This window comes from Populus nigra, chromosome 12 (assembly GCF_951802175.1).
Source record: "Populus nigra chromosome 12, ddPopNigr1.1, whole genome shotgun sequence".
Classification (NCBI taxonomy): Eukaryota; Viridiplantae; Streptophyta; class Magnoliopsida; order Malpighiales; family Salicaceae; genus Populus; species Populus nigra.
Window position 1 is genome coordinate 588,771 of NC_084863.1, and position 26,057 is coordinate 614,827.

Sequence of the window (26,057 nt, forward strand, 5' to 3'; positions counted from 1 at the left end):
ATTGCTATAGATATATTTGGAAAAAGTTGTTCTATAAAAAAATATTTTTAATTTAAATTGATTTGAAAAAATATATATTTAAATAAAATCATGGTTGAAATTGAGATTGAACAAAAAGTAGTTTAATGTGTTTGATTAAGAATGCTTTTGAAATTGAGGTTATAAAATAATTTAATAAAATATATATTAATATTTATGATTTTTAATTTAAATATTGTAGATTTAACTATTGCTATTACATCATGAAATAAATCATACTTTATATAAAAAATTTATTATTCAATTAAACTATCTACAATTCCATCACGTATAAAATACATCCGACAAGGACTATAGTTTTCTTGGTTTCTTAAGCGTGCAACAACATTAGGTAAAATATAATCAGGAATAAAATTGGACTACAATCAAAAATTTACAAATGTTATGTTATCAATAAAACACAATTAAAAATAAAAAATAAAATTATTTTTTTACTAAGTCCGACCTGGTTCAATGCATTTAGCTTTGCACCAGACCCGATCCGGCCGAAACAGTGGAGCGTATCTCCACTGTTCACTTACTCTCCACGCTGAAAGCAGCATTGAGCTGCTTTTAGTGAGCCTGTATTTTTAACGCATGAATTACTGGGGCTTACACATATGAATTAAGTTTTTAGCTGTTACTAAACATTTGTTTTCCGTGGTTGGCTTCAAACGTAGAAGCAACCATGGAAACAAAGGTTGATAAAAAGTGTTGTGTGTTATTGGAATCATTTGATGCCAAAAAAAACTTGTTGATATTGTATGTTATTTTTTATTTTGAAATATATTAAAATATTTTTTTTATTTTAATATCAAAATGTTAAAAACAAAAAAAACACACAAAAATATTAATTTTATGTTTTTTCAAAATAAATACACTTTTAAAACGCACTAAAATACATGTAGAAATATAATACCAGACAAACACCTAGTTTCAATTGATAATTAACAGACAACTAAAGCAAAAGGAGGTTTCATTGTAGCCTCTCTTATATATTTATTGTTCACTGCTGTAGTGTAATGACTATTTTGTCCTCCCTATAAAAAATTACATGTATTTGAACCAGGGTTATTTTGGTATTTTTAATAAGATGTATTAGTTATTACTGATTTATTTAGAGATATTTGTGTCTATTCAATATTCTGCGAACAATAAAATAACTAAAATATTCCAAAAAAGCAAAAAAAATTACTAGTCAATGAGAAGAAAAACATGGTCTCAATTTAAAAAAAAACTCATTTTCAACATATTTTGACCCAAAACATTGGAAAACACCTTGATAAATCTATCAATAACTTCAAACCACAATTATTAAACCCGGTCCGGCCCGGCGGGTCGACCCGGTGGCTGGACCGGTCCGGGTTTAACAAAAGACCGGCTGTGGAAACAGCCCGGCCAAACCCAGGCGACCCGGTGGGTCGATCCGGGACCCGGGACCCGGGACCCGGGTGAACTCGGACGAGACCCGTTTTTTTTTTTTCCTTCAAATGTGGGATTTGAAACACATTAGTATATATACTCTATGTTCCCAAGAAAAAAAGTTATGTTTTTTCAATGTGGGATAAAAAACCTTTTGGTTTAAATACTTCAACTTAAAAAGATAACATAGTATTTTTTAAATGTAGGATTTGAACCCCTTTCATATATATACACTATGTTTCCATGAAAAAAACCATGTTTTTTCAATGTAGGATAAAAAACCTTTTGGTTTAAATACTTCAACTTAAAATGATAACATTGTATTTTTTAAATGTAGGATTTGAACCCCTTTCATATATATACACTATGTTTCCATGAAAAAAACCATGTTTTTTCAATGTGGGATAAAAAACCTTTTGGTTTAAATACTTCAACTTAAAATGATAACATAGTATCTTTTCAATGTGGGGTTTGAAGCCCTTTCATATATATACACTATGTTCCTATGAAAAAAACTATGTTTTTTCAATGTGTGATAAAAAAACATTTTGGTTTAAATACTTCAACTTAAAAGGATAACATAGTATCTTTTCAATATGGAGTTTGAAGCCCTTTCATATATATACACTATGTTCCTATGAAAAAAACTATGTTTTTTCAATGTGTGATAAAAAAACATTTTGGTTTAAATACTTCAACTTAAAAGGATAACATAATATCTTTTCAATGTGGGATTTGAAGCCCTTTCATATATATACTCCATGTTCCCATGAAAAAAGTTATGTTTTTTCAATGTGGGATTTGAAACCCATTAGTATATATACTCTATGTTTCTAAGGAAAAAGTTATGTTTTTTCAATGTGGGATAAAAAACTTTTTTAGTTTAAATACTTTAACTTAAAAGCTTAACATAATATATTTTTAATGTAGGATAAAAAACTTTTTAAAATATTATTTTAAACTTCATAATATGTATAATCTATATTTACATGGATTTTTTCATATGAAATATTAAAACTTTATTTTTTTTAAAATTTTTCCGGGTTGATCCGAGTTGACCCAGGTTGACCCCTGAAACCCGGGACCCGGCCCCTTGGCCGGGTCAACCCCCGGGCCGGGTTTAATAACTATGCTTCAAACAACCCAGAAACATAACTTAAAAACCTGAAATCAACTTGAAATAAAAATATTATTACGGTCAGGCCTACCTTCATAGGCAATGAAAAGAAAAAAATAATTAGGTAAAGCTCCCATAACTGAATGGAACTCATCGATACCAATAACAATTATTTTTATGGTTAGAATTGTCGTAAACGACGACTTTCTCTCTATACTGAAACCCGACGAGTTCCTCTCTCTCGTATAAAAAAAGGCTAAAAAATAAGAGAAATAAAGTTTGGTACCAAATCGAATTTCTTACAACTAAAAGGAATGATTACCTACTAACAAAAAAAAAGATGGAGGACTAAAATAAACATTCAAAGAGAAATTCAAAATTACCACCTATTTTTTCTGTTTTCTTCACTTTGGTCTAAAAAAAGGGAAAGAAAAGAAGCCGTTGGGTGTTAATTTGTAGTAAAAAAAGTTCAGTTGTGCAAAAAGATATTCAACGATTAAATTGAAGATTTTTTTTAAAAATTGACTATTTCAAGATGGACAGTGATATGTGAGTGAGAGAGAACGGTACACATTGCAAAATAAAAATATCTCATGACTTAGTTTTCTTATAATTGGAAAGGAGTGTGACAACGGGATTACATTAAGAAATTTTTAGAATAGAGGAATCAATTACAGAAAAGATAAAAATATTAAAAGTAAAGGGACCAGACTAAAAAGGCAGCAGCTTAGCTTGGAATGGAGGGGAGAGTGATCCAAGATAAAGCACAAACACAGGACTTTGGCATGTTATACAAAGATGAGGATGTTAATGAATCTTACACCATGTCACTGTCTTTTGACATCACAACCATTCTCTTACCTCCTTAACCAAAACCCACCACCTCCTCCTTTCTCTGTCCAATTACGCACCTCCACCTGGCTAGTTATCCTACTCGTACTATTAATCCACCAAAAATCCAATCTTTAACGACTTTAGTCGATACCCTCCTCTATCTTTCTTGTTGGTTGTTTTTAGAAGGCGATTCAAGGGTTTTCAGGCCTCTTGGCCGCGACCCAGATAGGTAAATTGCTTGTTCTTGGTCTCTATTCGGTTGTTTTGGTGTTTTTTGAGGATTTGCAAAATGGGTTTCTTGATTCGTTTTATAAGTGTGTTTGCTTCAAAGATTCTGCCTTTTTTGTTTTATTTCTATGAACCTGAATTTGTGACTGTTTTGGTGGGTTGATATTGGATAGGATGAATCTGTAATAGATTTATAATGTTTTATTTGGCCTCGTTGAGCTTGTTTATACATTAAATTGGCATTTTTTTTTAATAAATTTGAATTTTCTTTTTGTGTCATTAAGTGTATTGCTTGGTGTATAGGTGCCTTTTCAATAATCTTGGAATATTTGTTCATAAATAAGCGCTTGATACTGTCTAATACGTGTTAATTGCTGTTATATAGTTATCTGTGTTAAATTTCTTTTGTGGTACAACCTTCAAACTATAAAAGAAATTAATTTGTAAGCTTTTTTCAGTTTAGGTGACATATGCGTTGTAACCTGTAGCATTCACTTTCTCAATTATCAAATAGGTAGTTGCTGCTATATTGTAACGTTGCCAATTGAATTGTATGAAGTCAACGAGAATCTGTTCAGTGGTTAGTGTATCGATGCAGAAAGGATTGTTACTTGTTTTTTGTGCTGTGTTATTTGGGGCCTCATTTACAGTGTGGCATGAGTTGCTTAATGCCGTTTTGTGCTTAATCTGCCATCTGTGATGCAATTAAGAAACTTTGCCTTGAAAAGTTTGTGTTTTCTATGACTTATTTCTTTCTTTGGTAGATAAGAGCAGAACTAGGCTTCTGCTTTGTCCTGTTTATGGAGGGTTTTGGGTTTAGTGATTCAAACAGTGCTGTTAGGAAGAAGAGGAGTAATACATCCCGTCGTCCACGGAATGACTCACACACACCTTCCGATTACATTGATGTTTCATCCTTATCATCCACACCACCTTCAGAAACTGTAAGCAAAGTGTCAAGCGATGACAATAATGATTATGGTTCAATTTCGCGAAAGAAAAAAGTCAGTTTGATTCTATGCAGTACAAGAGCTTCTTCCACTAACCTTGCTGACTGTGAATCTTCCCAGAATATGATGAAGAATGAAGATGGAGGATTGGGAGAATCTGATGAAGCTTCCAACAATTGTTCTTTTCGAGGAAGTAACGAGCAGAGGCACAGTGGAGTTGATTCTAGAAGGTCCAGCGAAGGTGTCCTTGCCCCAGCTAATTGGAAAAGCACAACTAGCTCGGGGCATGTTGGAGGTTTTTCAGATGGAGTAGGAAATGAGAGTAAAGTGAAAGTGAAGTTTAAAGTTGGTGGTATCACACGAACTATTAATGCAAAGTCTGCATCTGATGGTGCATCTGCTGTTGGGTCGTCATCTTCAAAATCTTCTCGCTTCCCAGATCCCCGGCAGAAGTTAATTGAGGTACTTTTCATTCAAAATTTATTGAGTCTGGTATGGTGATGTCCACATTAGGTTTTGACAGTCACGTCCACATAGACTGTCATATAGCGATCATTTAAATTCAGAATTTAGAGTTTGAGCATCCTTATATTCATAGATGCAAGATCTGTAAGGCTGTAATTATCTTCTTTTTAGTGGCAAACCCATTCACGCCAACTAGATAAAACAAAAACATGTTAAGAGCTTTTCATTTGTTACAAATTCCTTGTACTTTTCAGCTTTCAATTCATGTCTAGAAATCATTATTCATTGTTTTTCCTCCTTTTTTGACCCAGTTGACAGTGTTTTGCTACAAGCCTACAACATTTTATGTCTGCTAATTATGTAAGCACTACTAGTTGCAGCTAAATCAATCTTTGTTGCAGGAGAATTTGGATGACAACCGTTCCTTTACTTCAGGTAAGGGAAGTGGTTTACGAGGAGTCCCGTGGAAGGATTTCTCCAGAAATGGTCTAAATGTTAGGAAAACAGATGGTCTGAGAGGTGAGAATCTGTCTTCAAAGCAAACTGATCAGTACGAGCCAGTTCGTAAAAGTAAGCGGGTCCCTAAGAAACGGCTATTAGATGGAGTGCTTGATGATGGAGGTGAGGATGATGATGAGATTCGCTACCTTGAAAAAGTCAAGACTTTGAAGATCAGCACTGATTATGGTGCAGAGTTTGAAGATGAAGAGGGAGGAAGCAGGAAACAGCGGAAGATATCGAGAGTATTGAAGAGAAATGTTGATGGTCTATATGATGTAGATGCTGGAGATCATGGATCAACTAGATTTGGCAAGGAGGGTAAGAAATCTAAATCAGGGAGAGTATCTGAAGATACTGATTATGTGGAAGAGGAAGAATTGGGGTCAGATGGTGACCCTACATCTAAGAATAAGAAGCCAAGAAAAGAGTTAGCTGATCTACCAGTGGACTCCAAGAAGGAAATGACAGTCACGACACGTCAACGAGCACTTCAAACTGGCAAAGATGCCTCCTCTGGTTTTCCTAGTTTAATAGAGTTCCCAAATGGGTTACCTCCAGCTCCCCCTAAAAGTAACTAGTTGTTTTTGCTCCAGTGATCCCGTTATTGAACGTTTGTAGAGTTTCCCAGACATTTAATTTCCTGATTGTTTTGATGACAGAGCAAAAAGAGAAACTCACTGAAGTGGAACAGCAGCTGAAGAGAGCTGAGGCTCTTCAAAGACGCAGGATGCAAGTTGAAAAGGCAAATAGGGAATCTGAGGTTTACCCTGTTACTTTTACTTGCACGAATATTTTTTTCTCTCTCATGGAAATCGCAAAGATGTTGGAGAGAATTGAAGATTAATATTGACTGAAAATCTTAGGCTGAAGCAATCAGAAAAATACTGGGCCAAGATTCCACTAGGAAGAAACGCGAAGATAAACTGAAGAAACGGCAAGAAGAAATGGCACAGGTAATATACAGAGAATATTTGAGCATTCTCTGCACATCATTTCACCCTTCAACTTGCCTACTTATGCTGTTCAGTTTTTATGTTAATGTTAACGTCGGGGCATTTTAATTCTGTTCAGGAGAAAGCAGCAAATGCTATGGTACTTTCATCAGACCATGTTAGGTGGGTCATGGGTCCGTCTGGAACAACTGTAACATTCCCCGATGAAATGGGCTTGCCTAGTATATTTGACTCCAAGCCTTGCAGGTTTGAGTTTCTCTCTTACAAAATGAAGGTCCTAGGTTATGTTCCTAAACAGGGCTTCTTTTTAAATTTATTTTTAGAAGAAACTGATTTTGCTCCTTGGGTGATTTCGTCATGAGGCACTGTGCACGTTCAGGCATAGTTCAGAAAGTTCCTTAAACTAGGATGCTATCTACCCTGTGGACTGTGTATTCTATAGTAGCAGCTGCTTTAGATTGTGTTCCAGCACACACCTTGTATTGCCTATTTCCCACATCTGCTATCTAGGCACATTGCTGTTTTTGCTGCTTCACACCTGATGATTTTGCTTTCATCTGGATTTCAGTTACCCTCCTCCCCGGGAGAAATGTGCTGCTCCATCTTGTACAAATCCATACAAGTACCGAGATTCGGAGTCAAAACTACCCCTTTGTAGTCTCCAATGCTACAAGGCAATTCATGAAAAGGTGCAACCTCTTACTGCCTGTTAAGATCAAGGTCCACCTGCACGAACCTACGAGTCCGGGTCTCCATGAACTTAGGAAGTACTAGCATTCCAGCTCCATTATCTGTAATCTCGAATAAGAGCTGGGGTGGAAGGCTTATGTAAAGCAATTATCGTCACCAAGCAGATGGGAGCATGGAGAAATTGCTTCTATAGTCACATATAATTGTTACATTTTAGAATTGTTCCTTTTAAAATATCATTTCATCTTGTAGATGGACATGTGTTGTGGGTTTCAGAAGGAGGATTCAAATTGGATCCCTGTTATATCCATCGTCCTTTCATTCATAGCCTCGAGTTCCCACTACCCCTTCTAAGATAAGAGAAGATAAAGCAAGATGATTTTAGCATTCGTGGAATTGTTTGACGTATCTTGGAGAGCTCGTTCTTGTATGTATACTGCTATAAAGAAAAAAACTTCATGTGAACCTAAATGCTTATGGAAGTCTTTTCATTGTATTTGTTTATCATTACACCACGCACCGGCTTCCTCCTGTTCGCCTGAGCTCTACCACTGTTAACCGCAAGCACCATCCCCAATCGGACCAAAAACAACCAGCAGCCACGAATTTAATTCCAAACCCACAAGTACTTCTGATAATAACTATAGCTTAGAATTTCACTGAATCATCTCAAATCTGTTTTTCTTCAAGTAATTTTGTCAAGACGGAATTCCATCGGGGGGGTCACATTAAAAAAACATCTAGAGTAGAGGGACCAAATTAAAAAAAATCTTAAGAGTACAAAGATGAATCATGCTTTGTCCATAATCAAGTTAAAAAAATTGTAAATTAAAATGATAAATTAGTAAAAAAATATATTACAATTAAAAGAAAATAAAAATAAAACACAATAAATAAATTTATATGGATCATGATTAGGTGAGAAAATAAAAATCAAAATAAAAAAAAAAAGCAAGAAAAAATGAAATTAAATGAGAAAGTCAACTTTTTGGTATAATAAATTTGTATTGAAGAAAAAAATTAAAAAAAATTACCTTTTAAAGTTAGAGGTGAATATTTATTTAGTTTGTGAAAAAAGGAAAGAAATCAAGTTAATCTAAGTTTTTTTATTGATGCAAGTCATCTTTTATTTATTTATTTTTAAAAAAATATTATTATTATTATTATTATATTTTTTAATTTTTAATTTATTTAAATTGATATAAGAATAAGAATATGAAATTTAAAATAAATTAATTTTTTTTCACTTAAATAACAAAAATAAAAATTAGTAAACTCAAATACAAAAAATAAAAAATTTCGCACGCCAAAAATATCATTAACTCAGCTCAAAAACACAAAAACCCCTCTGACTCGCATAAATCCTTCCTTCACAGCTCCTCCAGAAACCTCTACCTCCCTCTCCAACATCCATGGCTAGGGCTCCAGGCAAGCATGGACGTGATCAAGCTCTGGTACATTTCTTTCCTTTTTTGATTTTTTAAGTTCTGTTTGGTTACTAAGAAAACTGTAATAACAAGAAAATGAAAGCTCAAGCTTTATAATCATTTCCCTTTTCAAAACTTCATGATCACTGTATTTTTCTGCTAAACTTCTTCTTTTATGCTCTCTATTAATAATCTTTGAAAATCAAGTCTTTGTGTGTGTGTTTTTTTAAAATGAAAGCTGGTGTGGAATAGGATTCTTGTCAATAAGGTTTTATTTATTTTTATGTATTTTTGGTGAAAACCAATTTTTGTTTCCAGGATTTCCAGGGGTTTTTGAATGATTTGCAGGATTGGGAACTTCTTAAGGACACTGATAAAAAGATGAAGAAGAAGTCACAAGCTTCTGATATGGTAAAGCTTCGATTTTTAATCAAGTTTTAGTACCTTTGAAGTCTTTTCAATGTAATTATAGGAATGAGAAATGGGTTGTTGAAAAAAATCATTTTTTATTATGAGAAGCTTGTAGCTTGTAAAAGAGACTTAAATCTTCTATTGCATGTTGCTCTTTTTTTTTAAGCTTGCTGTTTTAGGTGGCTTAGGGATAGTGAGTCAAGCGTGAATGTTTCTGGTTTGTGTTTCCATTGTGTGTTGTAAGTGATTTATTTGTTTGCTAGTAGAGTGAATTTACATGGTGCAGTTAATCTGTTCTTGGTTTGTTTTAGTGGAAAAATTGAGAGGTGTTGTTGGGACTGGCAGATTTGGATAATCCAATGCTTAGTACTGAATTGTTCTTGTCTGAGTGGAAACTTGAATGGCAATTGTCAGAATTCTTGTGGGTTATGAGTGAGCTGTAGAGATGCTCAATTTAAAAGATCATTGATAAGTGCACTGGATGTTTCAATATGCTCTTATTCCAATATGAAAAGTCATGGCATACATGTGTTTTTGCATCCATGCATATGTTTAGAGCAATTATATGGGGTATAATAGTTTCTTAACCAGTTAACAATGCTTCCTGTACTCAGAAGATTGGTGAGGATGAAAGATCAACAGGGAAAACTTCTGCTGTTGATTTTTCAAGTAGTTCAGGAATGTATGATCACGCAAGGAACTTTGATGCAATCAATCGCCTATCAAATAGTTTTGCAATTGATGAGAGTACTGTTGATGCTACCACAGAGAAAGAATTGGTACGAATCATCCTGTGATAGTACTTAAAAAAGATTCACTAGTAATGGTTTGTGCTGCTAAGTTTGCAAATTGTTAATTTATAGGGAAATGAGTATTTTAAGCAGAAGAAGTATAAGGAAGCTATTGAGTGCTATTCAAGAAGCATAGCGATGTCACCAACAGCAGTAGCCTATGCAAATCGAGCAATGGCATATCTCAAAATCAAAAGGCAAGTTTTTCCTGTCTGACAGTGTTAGATTTAAGAAGTGTAGGTATGCTTGTAGAGTTCTTGTTGCTTAATGTGATATACGTGCACAACTTTTGATTACCTGGCAGTGTTTGATCATCTTTGTTTTATCTTGTCATTTTATAGGTTGCTTTACTGCATGTGAAGATAATTTTCATGAATATGGCAAATTTTTTTACTTCGTTTTCTTTTTGCTCAGATTTCCAGAGGCTGAAGATGACTGTACAGAGGCTTTGAATCTAGATGATCGCTACATAAAAGCATACTCACGCAGAGCAACAACAAGAAAGGAATTGGGGAAACTTAAAGAATCCATCGAGGGTGTGTTGATTCAAACCTATATATTGGTCTTCTCTGATTATCTAGTGATTCTTTTCCTGATAGTTTTTGATGATGACTGTATGATTTAATGAACATGACTTACTACAGATTCTGAGTTTGCTTTGAAACTGGAACCCAATAACCAGGAAATCAAGAAACAGTATGCTGAGGTCAAATCTTTGTACGAGAAGGCAAGTGACTCTACCATATGTTGCTATTCTGGCTGTTACATTTCATTGTTGCAATTCTTTGTAACTGTCGCTTTTATTTTTCACAGGAAATTCTCCAGAAAGCATCTGAATCTCTCAGAAGCTCCTTACGAGCACAAAAAGGAGGAAGGTCAGAAGCAAGTGTCAATGGACATGCAGTGCATCCAGTCTCAAATGTCACCCAAAGGACTGGGGCATCTGCTTCTCAAAAAGATAAAGCTAAGGTAAAAATAAGATATCTGCCCTCAAGTGCTGAGTAGCTGCATGCCCAATGCAAATGTAAAGTTTTTCTTCTATCTCCCATCTCCCACCCCTTCTCCTCCTTTAGCAACTTCAATAGATGTTCTAGACCTATGTTCATGTCTCAATATTTGCTTTTGTTACTTGGAAGAAAAGGTAGCAGTTGTTTCACGAGCATATTCAAAATGATTGGAAGTTTCTCATATTCGAGACTCTGCTATCTATGTTCAGGAAACACGGATATATTTTCATTTGAACTTCTAAATTCTGGTGGCAGGAGAATGATGGAGATGGTGTTGTGAAGAAATCTGTCTACGTGGAAGAGATAAAGAACAAAAGCACAGGAGCTGGAAGCAGATCTGATGGTCAATTAGGCAATGATTCTCGTGCAAATGCTATTCCAAGTTCTAATGCGGAGAGTATCCAGGTGTAGCATCACATCCGTGCATGGCTATCATTCTGTTGTGTGTGTGTGTGTTTGAGAGGTTGGTTTGTGTTCTTTATATTTTTTTATTTAAATAAACAGGGAAAATGGTTGTTTTGGCTTTTTTTTCCAGCAGATGGGGAAAGGATGTCCATTCCACTTTAGGCATTAACAATCCCTTTCTATGGAATAGGATTACAAATCCTATTTTATTCTTGTGTTGTCACAAATCCCTAACTATTCCATTTCTCTTTCGTTCTTACCTCGAATTGGTTCATTAAGCTTTTGTTTTTGCTGGTGTTTCTATTAGTTGCAAATTCGTTCTCTATAAATCATGCAATATTAGGATGCATTTGGAACAACAATATTCATATTGTTGCAAATTATATGGATTCATGTGGGACTGATGAAAGTGAAATGACATTGTAGCATGGTCATAAGTATATGCATTTTTTGGCCTGAGAGTTGATTCAAGGGACAAAGCATGTATTGCCGTCTTTCTCCATTTGACCTGTGTGCTGTCACACATACAATGGAGCCAGGGCTCTTACCAAATCCATTGATCAGTATCTTTCTGCAGATAGCCACTAAAAATGGGACGTTTCTTTTATGTGCCCATAAATTGGATTAAGATTAAAACATATCTGGCACTATTATTTGCAGATTTCAAATGCCACATGAGAGGATTCTTTACTGGAAAGTTCTTTAATCCATCCTGCTATCTCTGAACATCAGTTTTGGCTACTTGTTACCATTTTGCATGTGTAATTGTTGTTTCTGGTGATTAATATCTCATTTACTCTTTTGCAGAGAAATAACAGAACTGGAAGGCAGGAGCTGAAGGCCTCAGTTAAAGAACTCGCTTCTCAAGCGGCTTCTCGAGCCATGGCTGAAGCTGCAAAAAACATTACACCTCCAAACTCAGCTTATCAATTCGAGGTTTCTTGGCGAGGCTTTTCTGGTGATCGTGTGCTCCAGGCTCACCTCTTGAAGGTTTTTGATTTAGTTTAAACTGATTAGCTTTTCTTTTAGGATGAAGGACAAGGTTGGAAAATAAAACTTAACAAGCATGCAAAAAAATTGGCCTTTTCTCTGTGATGGTAAATTGAGATTGTCAAGCACAGGTACTGCAGGAGATGACTTTCTTTTTGGATAGTCTCTGGAAGCATAATGACTATATAAAAACAATAGATATGCTGCTGCTACTTCCCTTTGTTCAATTATATATTCAGGAGGTTTAGTCATAGCTTTAATAAATGAGTGGATGTGCTAAGCATTTGATCAGGGCACTAATATTTATATTAATGTTCCTTTTATGCTTCTTCCCCATCCTAAATGGTTCATCCATTTGACAACTCATTGTTTTCTTTCCTTGCATTACTAGGTTACTGCTCCAAGTGCATTGCCTCGGATATTTAAGAACGCATTGTCTGTTACTATTCTAATCGACATCATCAAGTGTGTGTCCTCATTTTTCAGGTAAGTAGATTTCTTCTGCTGTTTATGTCTTGGGTGATTGGGCTGTGTTTGGATTACTTGAGTTGTGACTCTCTTCTTTTGCTTGTTCCTCTGGCAGCGATGACATGGATTTGGCTGTCAAATATCTAGAGAACTTGACCAAAGTCCCAAGATTTGACATTCTTATCATGTGTCTTCCATCTACAGATAAAGCTGGTATGTTTATGTAATGCACCTTTTCAGATTCTAGAATCCTTGAAGATGACATGTAATCGGTTAAGCCTTCTAATGTTTAATCATGTATGACTCAATTTGATGGCTTGTTTGAATTTGATCGTGCACATGGTGCACAATAAATAATATGTATCAGCTCAAGCACCGGTCTTGCTTGAACCATTTCACATTCACAATTCTCTTGTATTATATTGAAGTACGTTTCAAACATGATTATTGCCATTAGTATTGATATGTGTGTGTGCTGACTTAGTTACCATCTGAGCAGATCTTCTCAAGATGTGGGATGAAGTTTTCTGTAGTGAAGCAACGCCAATTGAATATGCTGAGATTCTCGACAAAATGCGATCCAGATACTGTCCTAAATGTTAACAGGCGTATAACATATTAAGTCTCTAGTATCTTATGTTGTTCATCCAATGCTATCTTTGTTGTAAGTAAATTTTTTTTTTTTGAAGATCGAATTGTAAGTAATGAGAGTTCAATAGCTCCACCACTTTCTCTTAATGAACTTGGCGGGCATTTATCAAAAAATTTACTGAAATGTTGAGAAGTTCTTTTACATTCTTTTGCCACGGTCCTTTTCCAAGTCTGTCTTTGTTCATCTTTTTTGGGATATCATCAGCATGGTGCTTGAAACAGCGTGATGTATGACTAGCACTTAATGAAAAGTAAAATGGACAGCAGCACAAATGCCATTGAAATGGTAATTAAGGGCAACACACCGAACATTATTGAAAATACACCTTGAATCAGGTTCCGAATCTATGTTATTAAAGTTGACCGGCCGGCTAGGCAGGCGAGGTGTTGTTTGCTTTTGAGGGCCTTACATTTTAGGTGGATCAACACCAAATTGTGTTCGATGGAACCAAGATGATGTGGAAAGCATGCTTAGCTGGTTCACTGATACCAACCATCACTTCCCTCTATTTGATCTGTGAATGATTTGAGTGATGACCAATTACACGATAACATGACTGTCATGATAACTCTCTCTTTTCAGTCTTTCATCTCCTCGAGTATTCCAGTGATTTCATGTCTACGTTTGTTAGAGCTTCTTGTGGAATCTATATATAAACCGAGACACTTGTTGGTGCTATTATCAACAAGGCGTAGATAAAAATTGAAGATAAGGTATTTAATCATGAAATCATAAAAAATTCAGACATTTAGTTTGTTTTTAGTGTGTTTGGTATTGTTGTAAATTTTATAATTGTGGTTTGAAAAAAAATATTTAAAAGAATTCTTTTTATTGATGTTTTCATATTATTTTAATGTATTAATATAAAAAATAATTTTTTAAAAATAAAAATATTATTTTAATATATTTTTAAATAAAAAAATATTTTAAAAAATAATTGCTATGACAATACTATTCCTCCTTAAACCAGGCAATTTCACTTGGAACATATATCAAAAGTGACAAAACAACTATGCAATCCTTTCGGGCTAACTCTCTTTCTCAAATTTCCCATCCTGGTCAATTCAATTGTTCAATGACAATGAACTAGCGGTCCAAGTTGTATAGCCATGGCCCCCTGGTCTGTGCCCCACGTACTCGTCATAATTGCTAGCCTTCCTTGTAGCTGGTAGTTGTGTTCATGCTTTCTTGAGTAGAGAGCATTCCACATGGACACCATGCACCAACGAGGTAGTTGATTCCCAGGATAATCCAGAGTTCCTCAACTTTGGAATCGATATAATCCTAGTTTGAAGGGATCTCTTGTTGATTTTGGAAGCCATATCTTCAATTTCCCACTAAAATCGAGGCAAGGAATAAAATACAGAGAGATCCCATTAGAGTTGCTTAGCATGCAAGCTGATGTTGACATGATTAATTAGGGAGTGCGGGGGTCGAAGGAGAGGTAGTCCGCCTTGCAAGTAAAACAGATCCAGCTCGAGACAAGCCCTCCCTCCTCCTACAGTCCCACTGGTGTAGAATAATAGATTATTGAGGCATGAATTCATCACCATTCAGGCACTCTTCTTGTCTCACTGTGAAGATATTCTCTTGGGAAAGATCTTTTTCCTAATTTCCAAGGCTTAGTAATTATCACTTTGAGTTTGAGATTCTCTGTTTTGTAGATGAAGTCCTTTTCTTGGTCCTCGTTCTTCTTTTTGGGACATCGCCACTAAAGTTCTTGCTACAGCTTCATTTGTGACGAGCACAGCATGAAACTGTTTTATTATCGTGTTGCGATATAATTGAAAAATGTTTATAATATTACTAAAATCTCAAAAATTATTTAGTTTTCATTGCTCAATCCTGCTTTACATATCATATTATAGTCACGTAATTTATATTTTATATCTAAAACTACATGGATTATTTTATGTCATTTTAATCGTATGGCCCTTGAAAGAAAATAAAAGTTCCTGCCCCTTTGGCCTATTCCAGATAACCAATCCAAACCTGCTACAAAAACACAAAAAACACATCAATCACCAGCCCATGCATTGAATGACCAAAATTAAAACCACCTTCAATCGTTACAGCTATATTAATTGACCGGCAAATTAATGAGGCTAATATAATCTTTTTCGAGTGCTAAAAAAAGAGTAATTAAATCCAATATAACATATCATAAGATGGATTATATTACTATAATATTGAACTCCTACTAGCTAGTCAATTTTTTTTAAAATTAATATATTTTAAAATAAAAAATACTTTAATAAACAATCATTATAAAAAAAATAATCTAAAATGAATTATAAAGAAATTCATTACCATCTTCAATCAACTCTTGACAGGCACCCTGGCAAGAAAAAAGAAGCTCGTTATAACTATTGTTAAAAATAAATAAAATCATTATTTAAAAGAAGAAAAAAACTCCTTTATTTCTTTAAAACTCCCAATTAAAAAAACTTATTTTCTTCGTGAAATAGTTTCTGGTGAACACCCGGATTTACTCTCATATTATTTATCTTAAATTAAAAATAATAACTAGTTTTAATATCTAATGAAATTGAGTTATCAAGACAATTTTACAATCACTCATCACTGTATCAATTGAATTAATTATTTTGTTTAAAGTAGAATTATTTTTTAAATTTATTCAAGTTGATTTCATCAATCTCATTCGGTAGTCACAGGGTAAATTTTTCGCTCTATAAATAAACTTGTGCGGTAGTGTAGTTCCCCACTAGACTTAGCGTTTCCTTACTAATTCCACTCGTGTTTGCCTAGTAACTAAGTGTTTCTCTCACCCAGGAGGTTTTTCCATTTTCCCAAGTAAAAAGACAAGTGAAATACAGAAATAAATTGCGCAACAACAAGCAATAGCACATTGAGAATACATGAAGAACTTTCAATTTTTATTTATCTCATCAACAAATAATTATACAAAGAGTGTATGTATTATGCACAGAAATTGCATACTATACAACTAAGCTTACACATGTTATTTCCTACCCACAACCAAGAGCTACACTTATTCAGTATAGTAAATCATGTTGTAAATCAAATTATTTAAATTAACAAAATTAATATTTAAAATAATTTAAAATAAAACTTGATATAAAGCATGTCATCAACCATATATTTTAAATTAAAAACTATAATAAGTATAATTTAATGAGTTAAGTCTTAGATTTGCTTTCTAAAAATCACCAGGAGTATTATAAATCTCAAAGTCACTGGAGGTTTACATAGTTGATAATTTTAGAGTATCGAGAAATTAATCAAGGTATATATAAACTAATTCGAATAACTAATGGTAACAAAAAAAAAAATCTATGACATAAACCCGAAGGATGTTACCAATATTTTTTACACCAAAGTCCTACCCTAACAACTTTCAATTTCAAATTAAAGATAGACACATACATACATTTGCTTCTTGTACTGAAAAAGCACCATTGAAAAATTCAAACTCCTCCTGTGTTACTTTTTTTTCAAACAAACATTAAACAAAGGCTTGTCTTCTTAGATATACTGTCTGCAGGACTCTCGAGTCATCCAATCTCTGACACAAAACCAACTCCCTCTCTCCCTCTCTCTTTCTCTCTAAAGATTCTGACACATCACGTGTATCTCTCTCTCCCTTTCTCTCTTTCTCTTCTTGAGAATACTGGTGTGTTGTTTTCTGTCTTGTAGCGTTTGTTTTCTTTTGCTGCTTCTTGATCCTGTCCTCTCACAGATCTGCTTCAGCAAGGGCATTAGCTAAAAGGGTCTGTGCCTATTTTCATGTTTGTTTGTTTTGCCAGCTAAATTTGGTTTCTTAGTTGTTTTTATCATCTGGATTGGTGATGTTTTGGGGTATAAACTTATAAAAACTTATTTTGAGCATCTGGGGTGGTGTGTTTTTTTGGCATATTAGTTGAATTAAGCTGCTTTTACTGGTATGTTACAATGTGTTTACAGTATTTGTTCAAGTTTGTTCCTTTCTTGCTGTTTGCTTCTTTCTTGGCTCTCTTTGCATCTCCTTGGAATCTTTGTTGTTATTTCTCGTGGCGCTTTTGTGTTGCCAGTTTAAAAAGGCGCAAGTTTTTTGTGAAGGTAAAATCATGTTTGTTCATGGAGTCTTCACTGGAGTGTGTTTTGTGCGAGTTATTGTTGGCGTTTAAAAAAGAAGGAAAAACTCGTGGCCTTTTTTCTTCTTATCACTATTATTTTTTGTTGAATATTTGCTTTTTGGCATGTTTTGGTCATGCTTACACTATTTGAACCCTCTCTCTTCAAAAATCTGATTTGGGGTTATTGATGTTTTAATGTTCAGTATTTATCTTTCTTGTTTTGTTAAGGTGTGAGTTATATTCAGTACTTGTTGATTCATGGTCAGTGGCTTAAAAATTGCAGTAGAATTTAGCAGGGTTTTAACTCTTGCTTCTTTGTTTTCGACAATGTACAGGAGATGGGGCTCATTTCTAGGAACATATTCCCTGCTTGTGAGAGCATGTGTGTGTGCTGCCCTGCATTGAGGTCCAGATCTCGGCAACCTGTTAAAAGATATAAGAAACTGCTTGCAGAGATTTTCCCCAAGTCCCTTGTGAGCATTCAACAATTCACACCTTTTTGCTCCTTTTTTCCTCATTGTTATTTATACGCTGGCAATTTCTTGATGGGTTGGCGTTAAACATGTTAAGAATTTACAGTGAAATGCCGTATATGTCATCTATCATGTGCTTGCCTCGTTTTTTTTGGCTGGTGTATCTGAGTCTAGGGGTTGTGTTTGTCTTGTGTATGACAGGAAGATAAGAATCTGAACTTAGATTTTGTAATGTTGGTGATCACCGAAGAGTGTGTAATGTTTATAGCTTATATGCATGGTAGGCTACATGTTTCTATGAAAACTTAGACTTGAAAAGAAATACGGGGTTACCCTTCTTTTCTCGTGGATCTTGGATGGAATAATGGGAGGGCATGTAAAGACTGACACCCACAAATAGACTGGATGAGTTCTGTTCTTGGACTGTCCATGAGTTAAAAATGGGGTCAAGTGTTACTAATAAACAGTTTAGCTCACACATTTTTATATACTGTTGCGTATTTATGTAGAATAAACCTCTTTTAGCTTCCTACTTTTACACCAGTGACTATTACGAGCTCTAAATTCCACAATAATTTTGTAGGATGGCCATCCAAATGAAAGAAAGATTGTCAAGTTATGTGAATATGCTGCTAAAAACCCATTTCGAATCCCAAAGGTATCAAATTTATTGTCCTTTAATATAAATTATGGCTACTGATAGGACTTGACCTTGAAAATTATGAGTGCACTGCTGATGTCTCCATGGCACTTTCTGTAGATTGCAAAATATCTAGAAGAAAGGTGCTACAAGGAACTGAGGAGTGGGCATGTCAAGTTCATTAATATTGTTACAGAGGCATACAACAAGTTGCTTTGCATGTGCAAGGATCAGATGTAAGTGTGGTTTGCTTAAATTTCCCTTTCTATCACTATCATCTTATTTTGTAATGGCATTTGGGGTTCGATAACTAGTAAGCGCACTTGGTCATATTGTCCTATTTTGAACCATTAAACCAAATAGTTTGGTGATACTTTATTTCCTATGATACCTCTGTTGTGGCAGAAATATCATCATATCTTGCATTTTGCAGGGCATACTTTGCCATTAGCTTGTTGAATGTGGTCAATGAACTCTTGGACAAATCTAAGCAGGATCCATTGATGATACTTGGATGCCAAACATTAACAAGGTTCATCTATAGTCAGGTAGGTTACAAATCTGTTGAATGAAATATTGAAATGTGAACACCAATGAAACTTAATTGTAAAATTTAATGGCCCAAGATTACCTGCAAGCTTCAGGGTCGAACCAACAAAAAAGTGATTTATTTTAGATCTCATATGCAAGCAACGTGGATGCATCTAGCTTTTGATTATCTTAGTCTCCAAGTGGATAAATTGTTAACATGTTATGAGCAAAGTTCTGCACGGGCATATCTCTTAAACTGTTTGTTTCTGCCATCATGGGGTTGGAGATTAGTGAGATGTTGAGAAAAAAGATGAAATGATTATTATATGGAGTTGATGGATCATGTATGTTCCTAAAAGTCCAGGGCCTTTGTTTCACAATGAAAAAAATGTTGTTAGATTGTCATTTGATGCAGAACGTATATGTTGGATGTTCATTAGGAGTCTGTTTTCTATTTGTAAATCATGGGTCAGAACTGTATGAATTACCCTCAATGGCCGTTGAGAAAGTAATTTCCCTTTTTTTATGGAGAGATGAGTTCTGAAGTCATAATTAATAGTTGATAAAATATGACTTTTCTGACACTTATTTTAATTTCTTGTGCATGTGTGGGCAGGCAGATGGAACTTACTCTCATAACATTGAAAAGTTTGTTCATAAAGTGTGTAACCTGGCACGTGAGAATGGGAATGAAAATAATAAAAGTTGCCTGAGGGCTTCAAGTCTGCAGTGCCTCTCAGCCATGGTACATCAATTATGTATTTGATTTCTGATATGCTTAGAAGAATGCAATTTGATAGTCTGGGCATTGTTTTCTGGTGATTTTGTTCCCTTGGTGTCCTTTGCAATTGTTTTCTGGATTTGGGATAATTTCTTATGTGACAGGCTTTTCCGTTGCTAGGTGTGGTTCATGGCAGAGTTCTCATACATTTTTGCTGCTTTTGATGAGGTTTGTTCTTCTGAGAAAATTTAATCTACACTACTTTTATATTCAAATGGACATGGTGTTGGTTCTCCCAAACTTGGTGAAGTTAGGTGTTTCAATAGTTTAGAATTTGTCTATTCTATGTTTTCTGTACTTTTTACTTGGAATGATGGAATAGGTGAAAATTTCTGTGAGGTAATCTCCTATTTTCAAATGCATGAGCTCGGGTTTGAGTGTCATGGGTGATTGGTTTACCTAAATATTCTGAAGAATAGGACAATCTGTAGGTCACCCCATACTGATCCCTATTTTGACAAGATTAGCACTTCCCCCCTTTAACTAATCTTTTTACTCTTGCGAGTTTTTGTTCCTCTTTGTTAGCACAAAAATACAATATTTAATGGTGCTTACATGCACACACCAACATAGAGACTAACAACAGAGACTGTTGGAAATAGAGGAACCCTTGTTTTATATCTTCCCTTCTAAATTTCGCTGGAAATATGTTTAGTCTTTTCTTAATTAATGTTTAGCTCACTAATATACTTGTGTACCATAATGGAATTTTAATGTTCCATCTGATCTGCCAGGACTCTGAAAAGGAATCCAGGAAACGAGGATCAAAACTAATAGGACGCAACCTAGAGTTGCAATAGTTTCCACTCTATCTCTAGATCATGAATCTTCTATTTAATATATAAATTATGACAAGTTACAGTAGATGGACATGGTTTAATCTTCTCATTCTTTACCACTTTGTGATGTTGTATCTGAGTTCTGAAGTCGTAACAATCTTGACTTTTTTTGAATGCTTTTCTCCTCATGTGATCTTGGTTTATTATTACATCATGAGGCTTTGAGTCATTAATGTATCCAAATTGTAGATCGTGCATGTCACATTAGATAACTACGAGCCGGATGAAGAAGATGATGGGAGAGAAGATGCACGTCATAATTGGTTGGATGTTGTTAGATGTGAGGGAAGAGTTGCAGATATGGGCTCTAGCTGCATGGCCATCAGACCCCGACCAGAAAAGAAAGATCCGTCTCTTTTGACAAGGTAGTGACTTTTCAAAAGCATAGACAGCTTGCCACAGTGGATGCTAAATTTGTTAACTCATGCAAGGAAATCATGGAATTGTCTCATTTTTCTTTCCTATTTCTTTATCCCTTCCATCTTTTGTTATAGGGAAGAGATTGACACACCCAGAGTATGGGCTCAAATCTGTATTCAGAGAATGGCTGAGCTGGCAAAGGAGAGTACAACAATGCGCCATGTATTGGACCCAATGCTTGTGTACTTTGATTCTGGACATCACTGGGTTCCTCGGCAAGGGTTGGCCATGATAGTTTTGTCTGATATGTCTTACTTATTGGAGAGTGCAGGTATCTTTATCTTCAATCATATGTTTCTTGCTTGGTTTATGCATAATGTCCTGCTCATGCACAGAAGCCTTTTTGTGGGCTTGGGCTGAAATTATTCTGCAGTGGCATGCGCTTATATACATGTGCTTACCATTCTTGTTTGATGTCAGGCCACCATCAGTTGGTTTTAGCTGCAGTTATACGCCATCTGGACCATAAAAATGTTGCACTTGATCCTCAAGTCAAGTCTTATGTCATAGAAGTTGCTGCAGCTTTGGCTCAGCAAATTAGATCAGGAGCAGTGCTGACAGAGATTGGGTACGTCAGTGATCTATGCAGGCATTTGAGGAAAAGTCTTCAGGCTGCAGTTGAATCTGCAGGAGAGCAAGAATCAAATTTGAACATCTCACTCCAGAATTCCATTGAAGATTGCTTACTTGAAATTGCTAAAGGAGTAAGTTTGAAGCATGCAAGGAACATTTGGTTGCTTCTTTCTACTGTACCTAGAGCTGACCTGAATTTGTGTTGGTTTATTAGATTTGTGATGCACGACCGCTATTTGACACTATGGCCATAGCACTGGAGAAGCTTCCATCCTCTTCTGGAGTTGTTACCCGTGCAACCATTGGATCTTTGATGATTCTTGCCCATACGATCTCAGTGTCATCAGTCAGTTGTCATTCACAGCAGGTTAGAGGAGTTTAATGTTTTTTCAGTATTGAGATCTATGCTTTATTTCTTTTCTACAACTGCTGCCTTATGTTGATTTCAAGTTTCACATTAATTGTGAATGCATGCATATCAGTTGAATGATTCTGATGACTGCTCCTAGAGGTTTTTTTCTAATAAATTTTAGATATAAGTTTGTTTTTTATCTAATGGATCCATATCCAATTTCTTTCGTGATTAAACAACTCTCTCTGGAATTTTGTGTTGGGATACAGCTTACTGAAATCATAGAAACATCTCTATGCAGGTTTTTCCTGAAGTACTTCTTGTCCAACTTTTGAAAGCAATGCTGCATCCAGATGTTAAGGTGCGAGTTGGAGCGCACCAGATATTTTCAGCTCTTCTCATTCCAAGTTCTAATCATCCCCTACATGAAGCTGCTTCCTGGCGATCTGGTTATACTTGTGAACCAAAAGGATGGCATTCTGATACTGCATCTGCATTTGATTCAATTTCAGCACTACTTGAGAAGCTCCGAAGAGAGAAAGATGGATCCAAAATGGAAAAGCATGGAAATGATGCCAATGATGGTTATAAAGAAAGGGATGTTGTTGAAGAAGATTGGAAGCAAGGACGTGCCCGAAAGAATTCACCGAATTTTTACAAAATAAGTTCTATTATTGATAGGACTGCCAGTACGACCAGCTTGTCTGAGGCAGTAAGCAGTTCATTACAGGTTCTTTAATTGTGCATTTACACTTCTAATCCAGTTCATTGAGTTGCTAACATCTATATGGTTGTATGATTTGCACAGGAACCACATATTATGAAGCTTAATGAGGATCAAATAGCACAATTGCTGTCTGCCTTCTGGATACAAGCCACCCTTCCAGATAACATGCCCTCAAATATTGAAGCTATAGCTCATTCTTTTGTATTGACACTTATTTCTTCGCGATTGAAGGTTGCTTTCTTCCTTGATTAATTTTCTATTGGTTTCCTTTTTTTTATCTTCTGGCCTCCAATTGGGAGACTCTGCTAATTTTAATTTAAACAAGGGCACTGCTTTAAATAAGAGCACCCTTGGATGTGAATAAAAACCTGGAGTTCCCTAGCCTATTTTATGCATTACTTCCAAGATAATCATCCCAAACAAATGTGATACAGAAATAGAAACGCACAAATATGTCGTAGTAAACAGCTCAGGTTGCATCACATCCATTTTTGTAAAAGCTCCCGATCAAAGATTAAGCCTATCCTGAGTTGTCAGTTTTACTTTATGATTTCTTGCTCTGATCATGGTCTCTGTTACGACTCTATACATGTGATTCATGTAAAAACATGATGGGCCATTTGAAACTGATAGAATGCATGAGTTTTGTGGCAAAGTTTTGTATTTCTATGATTGTTTTTGTAGATTAGTAAGATCAATAACTGTCTTAAACTTGTGATGCAGAACCCAAATGACAACCTTGTGGTCCGCTTCTTTCAGCTTCCTCTTTCTCTCAGAAATTTATCTTTAGACTTAAACAATGGTATGAATGATTATGAGAAACTTTTTGAAAATTTAACATCATTTATAATCTTCTGATATGTTTAACATATATGTGCACATGTTTCTACCATCTTCTGTCAGGAATGTTACCTCCAGCATGCCAGAGGTCAATTCTAGTACTATCAACAGGCATGTTGATGTTTGCAGCTAAAATATATCAAATTCCTGAGTTGAATGACTTGCTCAAGTCGTTGCTCCCTTATGATGTGAGTCTGCTAGATATTAAAGATTAAAGTTCTCAAGTTGCAAAAACTAGCTGAAAACAGTTTATTTCAGCTCGCATGCAACAAGTCTGATAAAAATTCATCTTTATGCATTTTTTACTTTATCAGGTTGATCCTTATGTTGGCATTAGTGATGACCTTCAAGTACATGTAAAGGCTCAGGCAGATGTGAGAGGATATGGATCTGTTGCTGATAATCAATTAGCGTCATCTTTACTCTCTGAACTGCAAAGCAAAATCTTTGAATCTGACAAGGTCTTAATGGACATCTTATTACAGACCCTATCTACCACTACTGAGGTACCACACTTGATTATCTTATAGACAACACCCCCCTCCCTCCATGTAACATTTCTATTTGTGCTTCTTAGCTGGAGGTGGATGACTTGGCTCAGCAATTGTTAGAACCATTTACCCCTGATGATGCATTCATGTATGGTCCACGATCAATACTTGAGGACCACAATCAAATGGCTTCCCATTCCAAGGAGTCACTCTCCTTCGATGAGGTATGATATAAATAAGCACAAATGTATTCCTGCTGAATTTGAATATTTTGACCTTGAGAACAAGAGGGAGGCCTTTTGTTCAGGGTTCACATGCATGTATGATATGATGAATGAAATCTAATTACTGAAAGTACTGTTCTGTTGCAGGATATTCCAACGAATTCATTAGTTGATGATGATGTGACAAGTGAAGCATCTGTTGCAGACCTTTCCCGCTTCATTCCAAAAATTCCTTCATCCCCTTCTGTCTCCCATGTTATCAGCATTGGACAGCTTTTAGAATCGGTAATCCCATGCCCTCCCACCAAATCATGCCCCCTACTTTGACAAAGTCCATGTTGTAAATATGCATTTGTTCCTCGTGCATATAGACTCAAAAGTATTATGGTTTCAGGCACTCGAGGTAGCAGGTCAAGTGGCAGGGACTTCAGTCTCCACATCTCCTCTCCCATATGACACCATGGCTAGACATTGCGAAAATCTGGGCACTGGCACAAGAAAGAAGCTATCCAACTGGTTGACCTATGAAACTCATTACACTATAGCAAATGAGAGACACTCACCAGCATTCACCGCAAATGGATGCTTAGCACCTTGGAAGGTCAGTCTGTTTCATATTTAGCAATCGCCTTGGATTGTTTCATTTAATTTACTATAGCCGTTACAAGTCACTTTCAATTTTGCTTGGTTTATCACGGGGAACAATTGTGCAATAACTTGATAAAGCATCTATATTCCATTTCCAGTGGGCATACTTGGAACTAGTTAACTAGTTACAAATAAAGGGCATTACTCTTGACTGTTGTACACTAGATAATTGCAGATGCATTTAATAGTCGGTGAATGGTTAATTTCTTCTAAATATCTTGGTGTTGTTTTTATCTCTGTTATTTTGACATGGTCGCGTACATGTAGATAACAAGCGATGTTGGAAACATCAAGGAAGCTGCAAAGCCAGTAGGCCCATTCTTGGCTATGAGGCTACCTCCGGCAAGTCCCTTTGACAACTTCCTCAAGGCAGCTGGCTGTTGAAAGACGACACAGGCACATGAGCTTTCTGTTAGGTATCTTGTGAAGTGCTTTAGGCAGTAACATGAATATGCATGCCATCCTCTGATTTGAAGATGGTGCACATTTCAGGGCTTCCATTCCCAGTTAGTTAATTGATGTAAAACATGTTACTCTTGTAGCTAGTGTTAGATGCAGGTCAAATGATATATTCAGATCTCGCACCTTTTCTTCTTGATGATTTTTTAACAGATTAGGACTAGTTGTTTTTACGCATCAATCCCAGAAGCGATATTAATCTTAAATAACAAATGCCAACTGACAACCCTAATGATCAACATAGATAGCCTCAAGCTGATGTAGCAGTGCTAGTTAAGTTTCCGTAATGAAATGTTAATCTTGAAACTGCAGGGAAAGAAATCAATGTTGGGGGGGGATGCATTGGAGAGTCACTTTCGCCCACACTTTGACCTGCATGTGTGAGAGTTTAACCACATTTTGATTAAAAAGCCTAGGCTACTGGCTTATGGGTTCATTTAATGTATAAACACCTCAGTGTGAGGCTCATTCAATCACAACTTCCTCTCAAACGAGTATTTAACAATCTCAAACGCGGCGATCATCTGATAGCTACAATACCATCACGCCTGTTCTCCTTTCCTGACCCAGGAGTTGTCTTGCTACTTCTCGAGCCATTTGATTTTTGTTCAAGAGTTTAAATAGCTCTTGCTT

General features: G+C 35.6%; 3 protein-coding genes across 8 annotated transcripts; all 3 read left to right on the forward strand.

The window, feature by feature from the left end:
* Nucleotides 1–3,360: 3,360 nt before the first annotated feature.
* On the forward strand, nucleotides 3,361–7,503 carry LOC133669661 (uncharacterized). 2 transcript variants are annotated; one of them, XM_062089886.1, is made up of 8 exons: nucleotides 3,363–3,620; nucleotides 4,384–4,563; nucleotides 4,690–5,031; nucleotides 5,436–6,105; nucleotides 6,195–6,295; nucleotides 6,399–6,488; nucleotides 6,607–6,734; nucleotides 7,057–7,503. In XM_062089886.1, exons 2-8 carry the CDS (start codon nucleotides 4,420–4,422, stop codon nucleotides 7,199–7,201), a joined length of 1,620 nt encoding a protein of 539 aa, XP_061945870.1. In that variant the 5' UTR covers nucleotides 3,363–3,620; nucleotides 4,384–4,419; the 3' UTR covers nucleotides 7,202–7,503. The 2 variants fall into 2 exon arrangements, with proteins under 2 accessions (XP_061945869.1, XP_061945870.1); XM_062089885.1 differs by having other exon boundaries at nucleotides 3,361–3,620; nucleotides 4,384–5,031.
* Nucleotides 7,504–8,475: 972 nt separating this feature from the next.
* Nucleotides 8,476–13,470, forward strand: LOC133669307 (uncharacterized). 4 transcript variants are annotated; one of them, XM_062089395.1, is made up of 12 exons: nucleotides 8,476–8,632; nucleotides 8,924–9,016; nucleotides 9,631–9,795; nucleotides 9,880–10,004; nucleotides 10,222–10,343; nucleotides 10,452–10,534; nucleotides 10,621–10,776; nucleotides 11,070–11,219; nucleotides 12,027–12,209; nucleotides 12,601–12,695; nucleotides 12,793–12,890; nucleotides 13,177–13,470. In XM_062089395.1, the coding sequence occupies exons 1-12, from the start codon at nucleotides 8,591–8,593 to the stop codon at nucleotides 13,278–13,280; spliced, it is 1,416 nt and encodes a 471-aa protein (XP_061945379.1). In that variant the 5' UTR covers nucleotides 8,476–8,590; the 3' UTR covers nucleotides 13,281–13,470. The 4 variants fall into 4 exon arrangements, with proteins under 4 accessions (XP_061945379.1, XP_061945380.1, XP_061945381.1 ...); XM_062089396.1 differs by having other exon boundaries at nucleotides 9,634–9,795; XM_062089397.1 differs by having other exon boundaries at nucleotides 8,491–8,632; nucleotides 8,954–9,016.
* A 3,311-nt stretch (nucleotides 13,471–16,781) lies between these two features.
* Nucleotides 16,782–25,561, forward strand: LOC133669711 (protein SEMI-ROLLED LEAF 2). 2 transcript variants are annotated; one of them, XM_062089943.1, is made up of 20 exons: nucleotides 16,782–17,081; nucleotides 17,762–17,899; nucleotides 18,483–18,557; nucleotides 18,660–18,775; nucleotides 18,973–19,087; nucleotides 19,687–19,815; nucleotides 19,972–20,019; nucleotides 20,880–21,055; nucleotides 21,185–21,381; nucleotides 21,531–21,814; nucleotides 21,898–22,050; nucleotides 22,337–22,747; nucleotides 22,844–22,993; nucleotides 23,486–23,564; nucleotides 23,666–23,790; nucleotides 23,917–24,108; nucleotides 24,180–24,317; nucleotides 24,465–24,602; nucleotides 24,712–24,918; nucleotides 25,233–25,561. In XM_062089943.1, the coding sequence occupies exons 2-20, from the start codon at nucleotides 17,765–17,767 to the stop codon at nucleotides 25,347–25,349; spliced, it is 2,985 nt and encodes a 994-aa protein (XP_061945927.1). In that variant the 5' UTR covers nucleotides 16,782–17,081; nucleotides 17,762–17,764; the 3' UTR covers nucleotides 25,350–25,561. The 2 variants fall into 2 exon arrangements, with proteins under 2 accessions (XP_061945927.1, XP_061945928.1); XM_062089944.1 differs by lacking the exon at nucleotides 16,782–17,081 and adding an exon at nucleotides 17,109–17,252.
* Nucleotides 25,562–26,057: the final 496 nt, after the last annotated feature.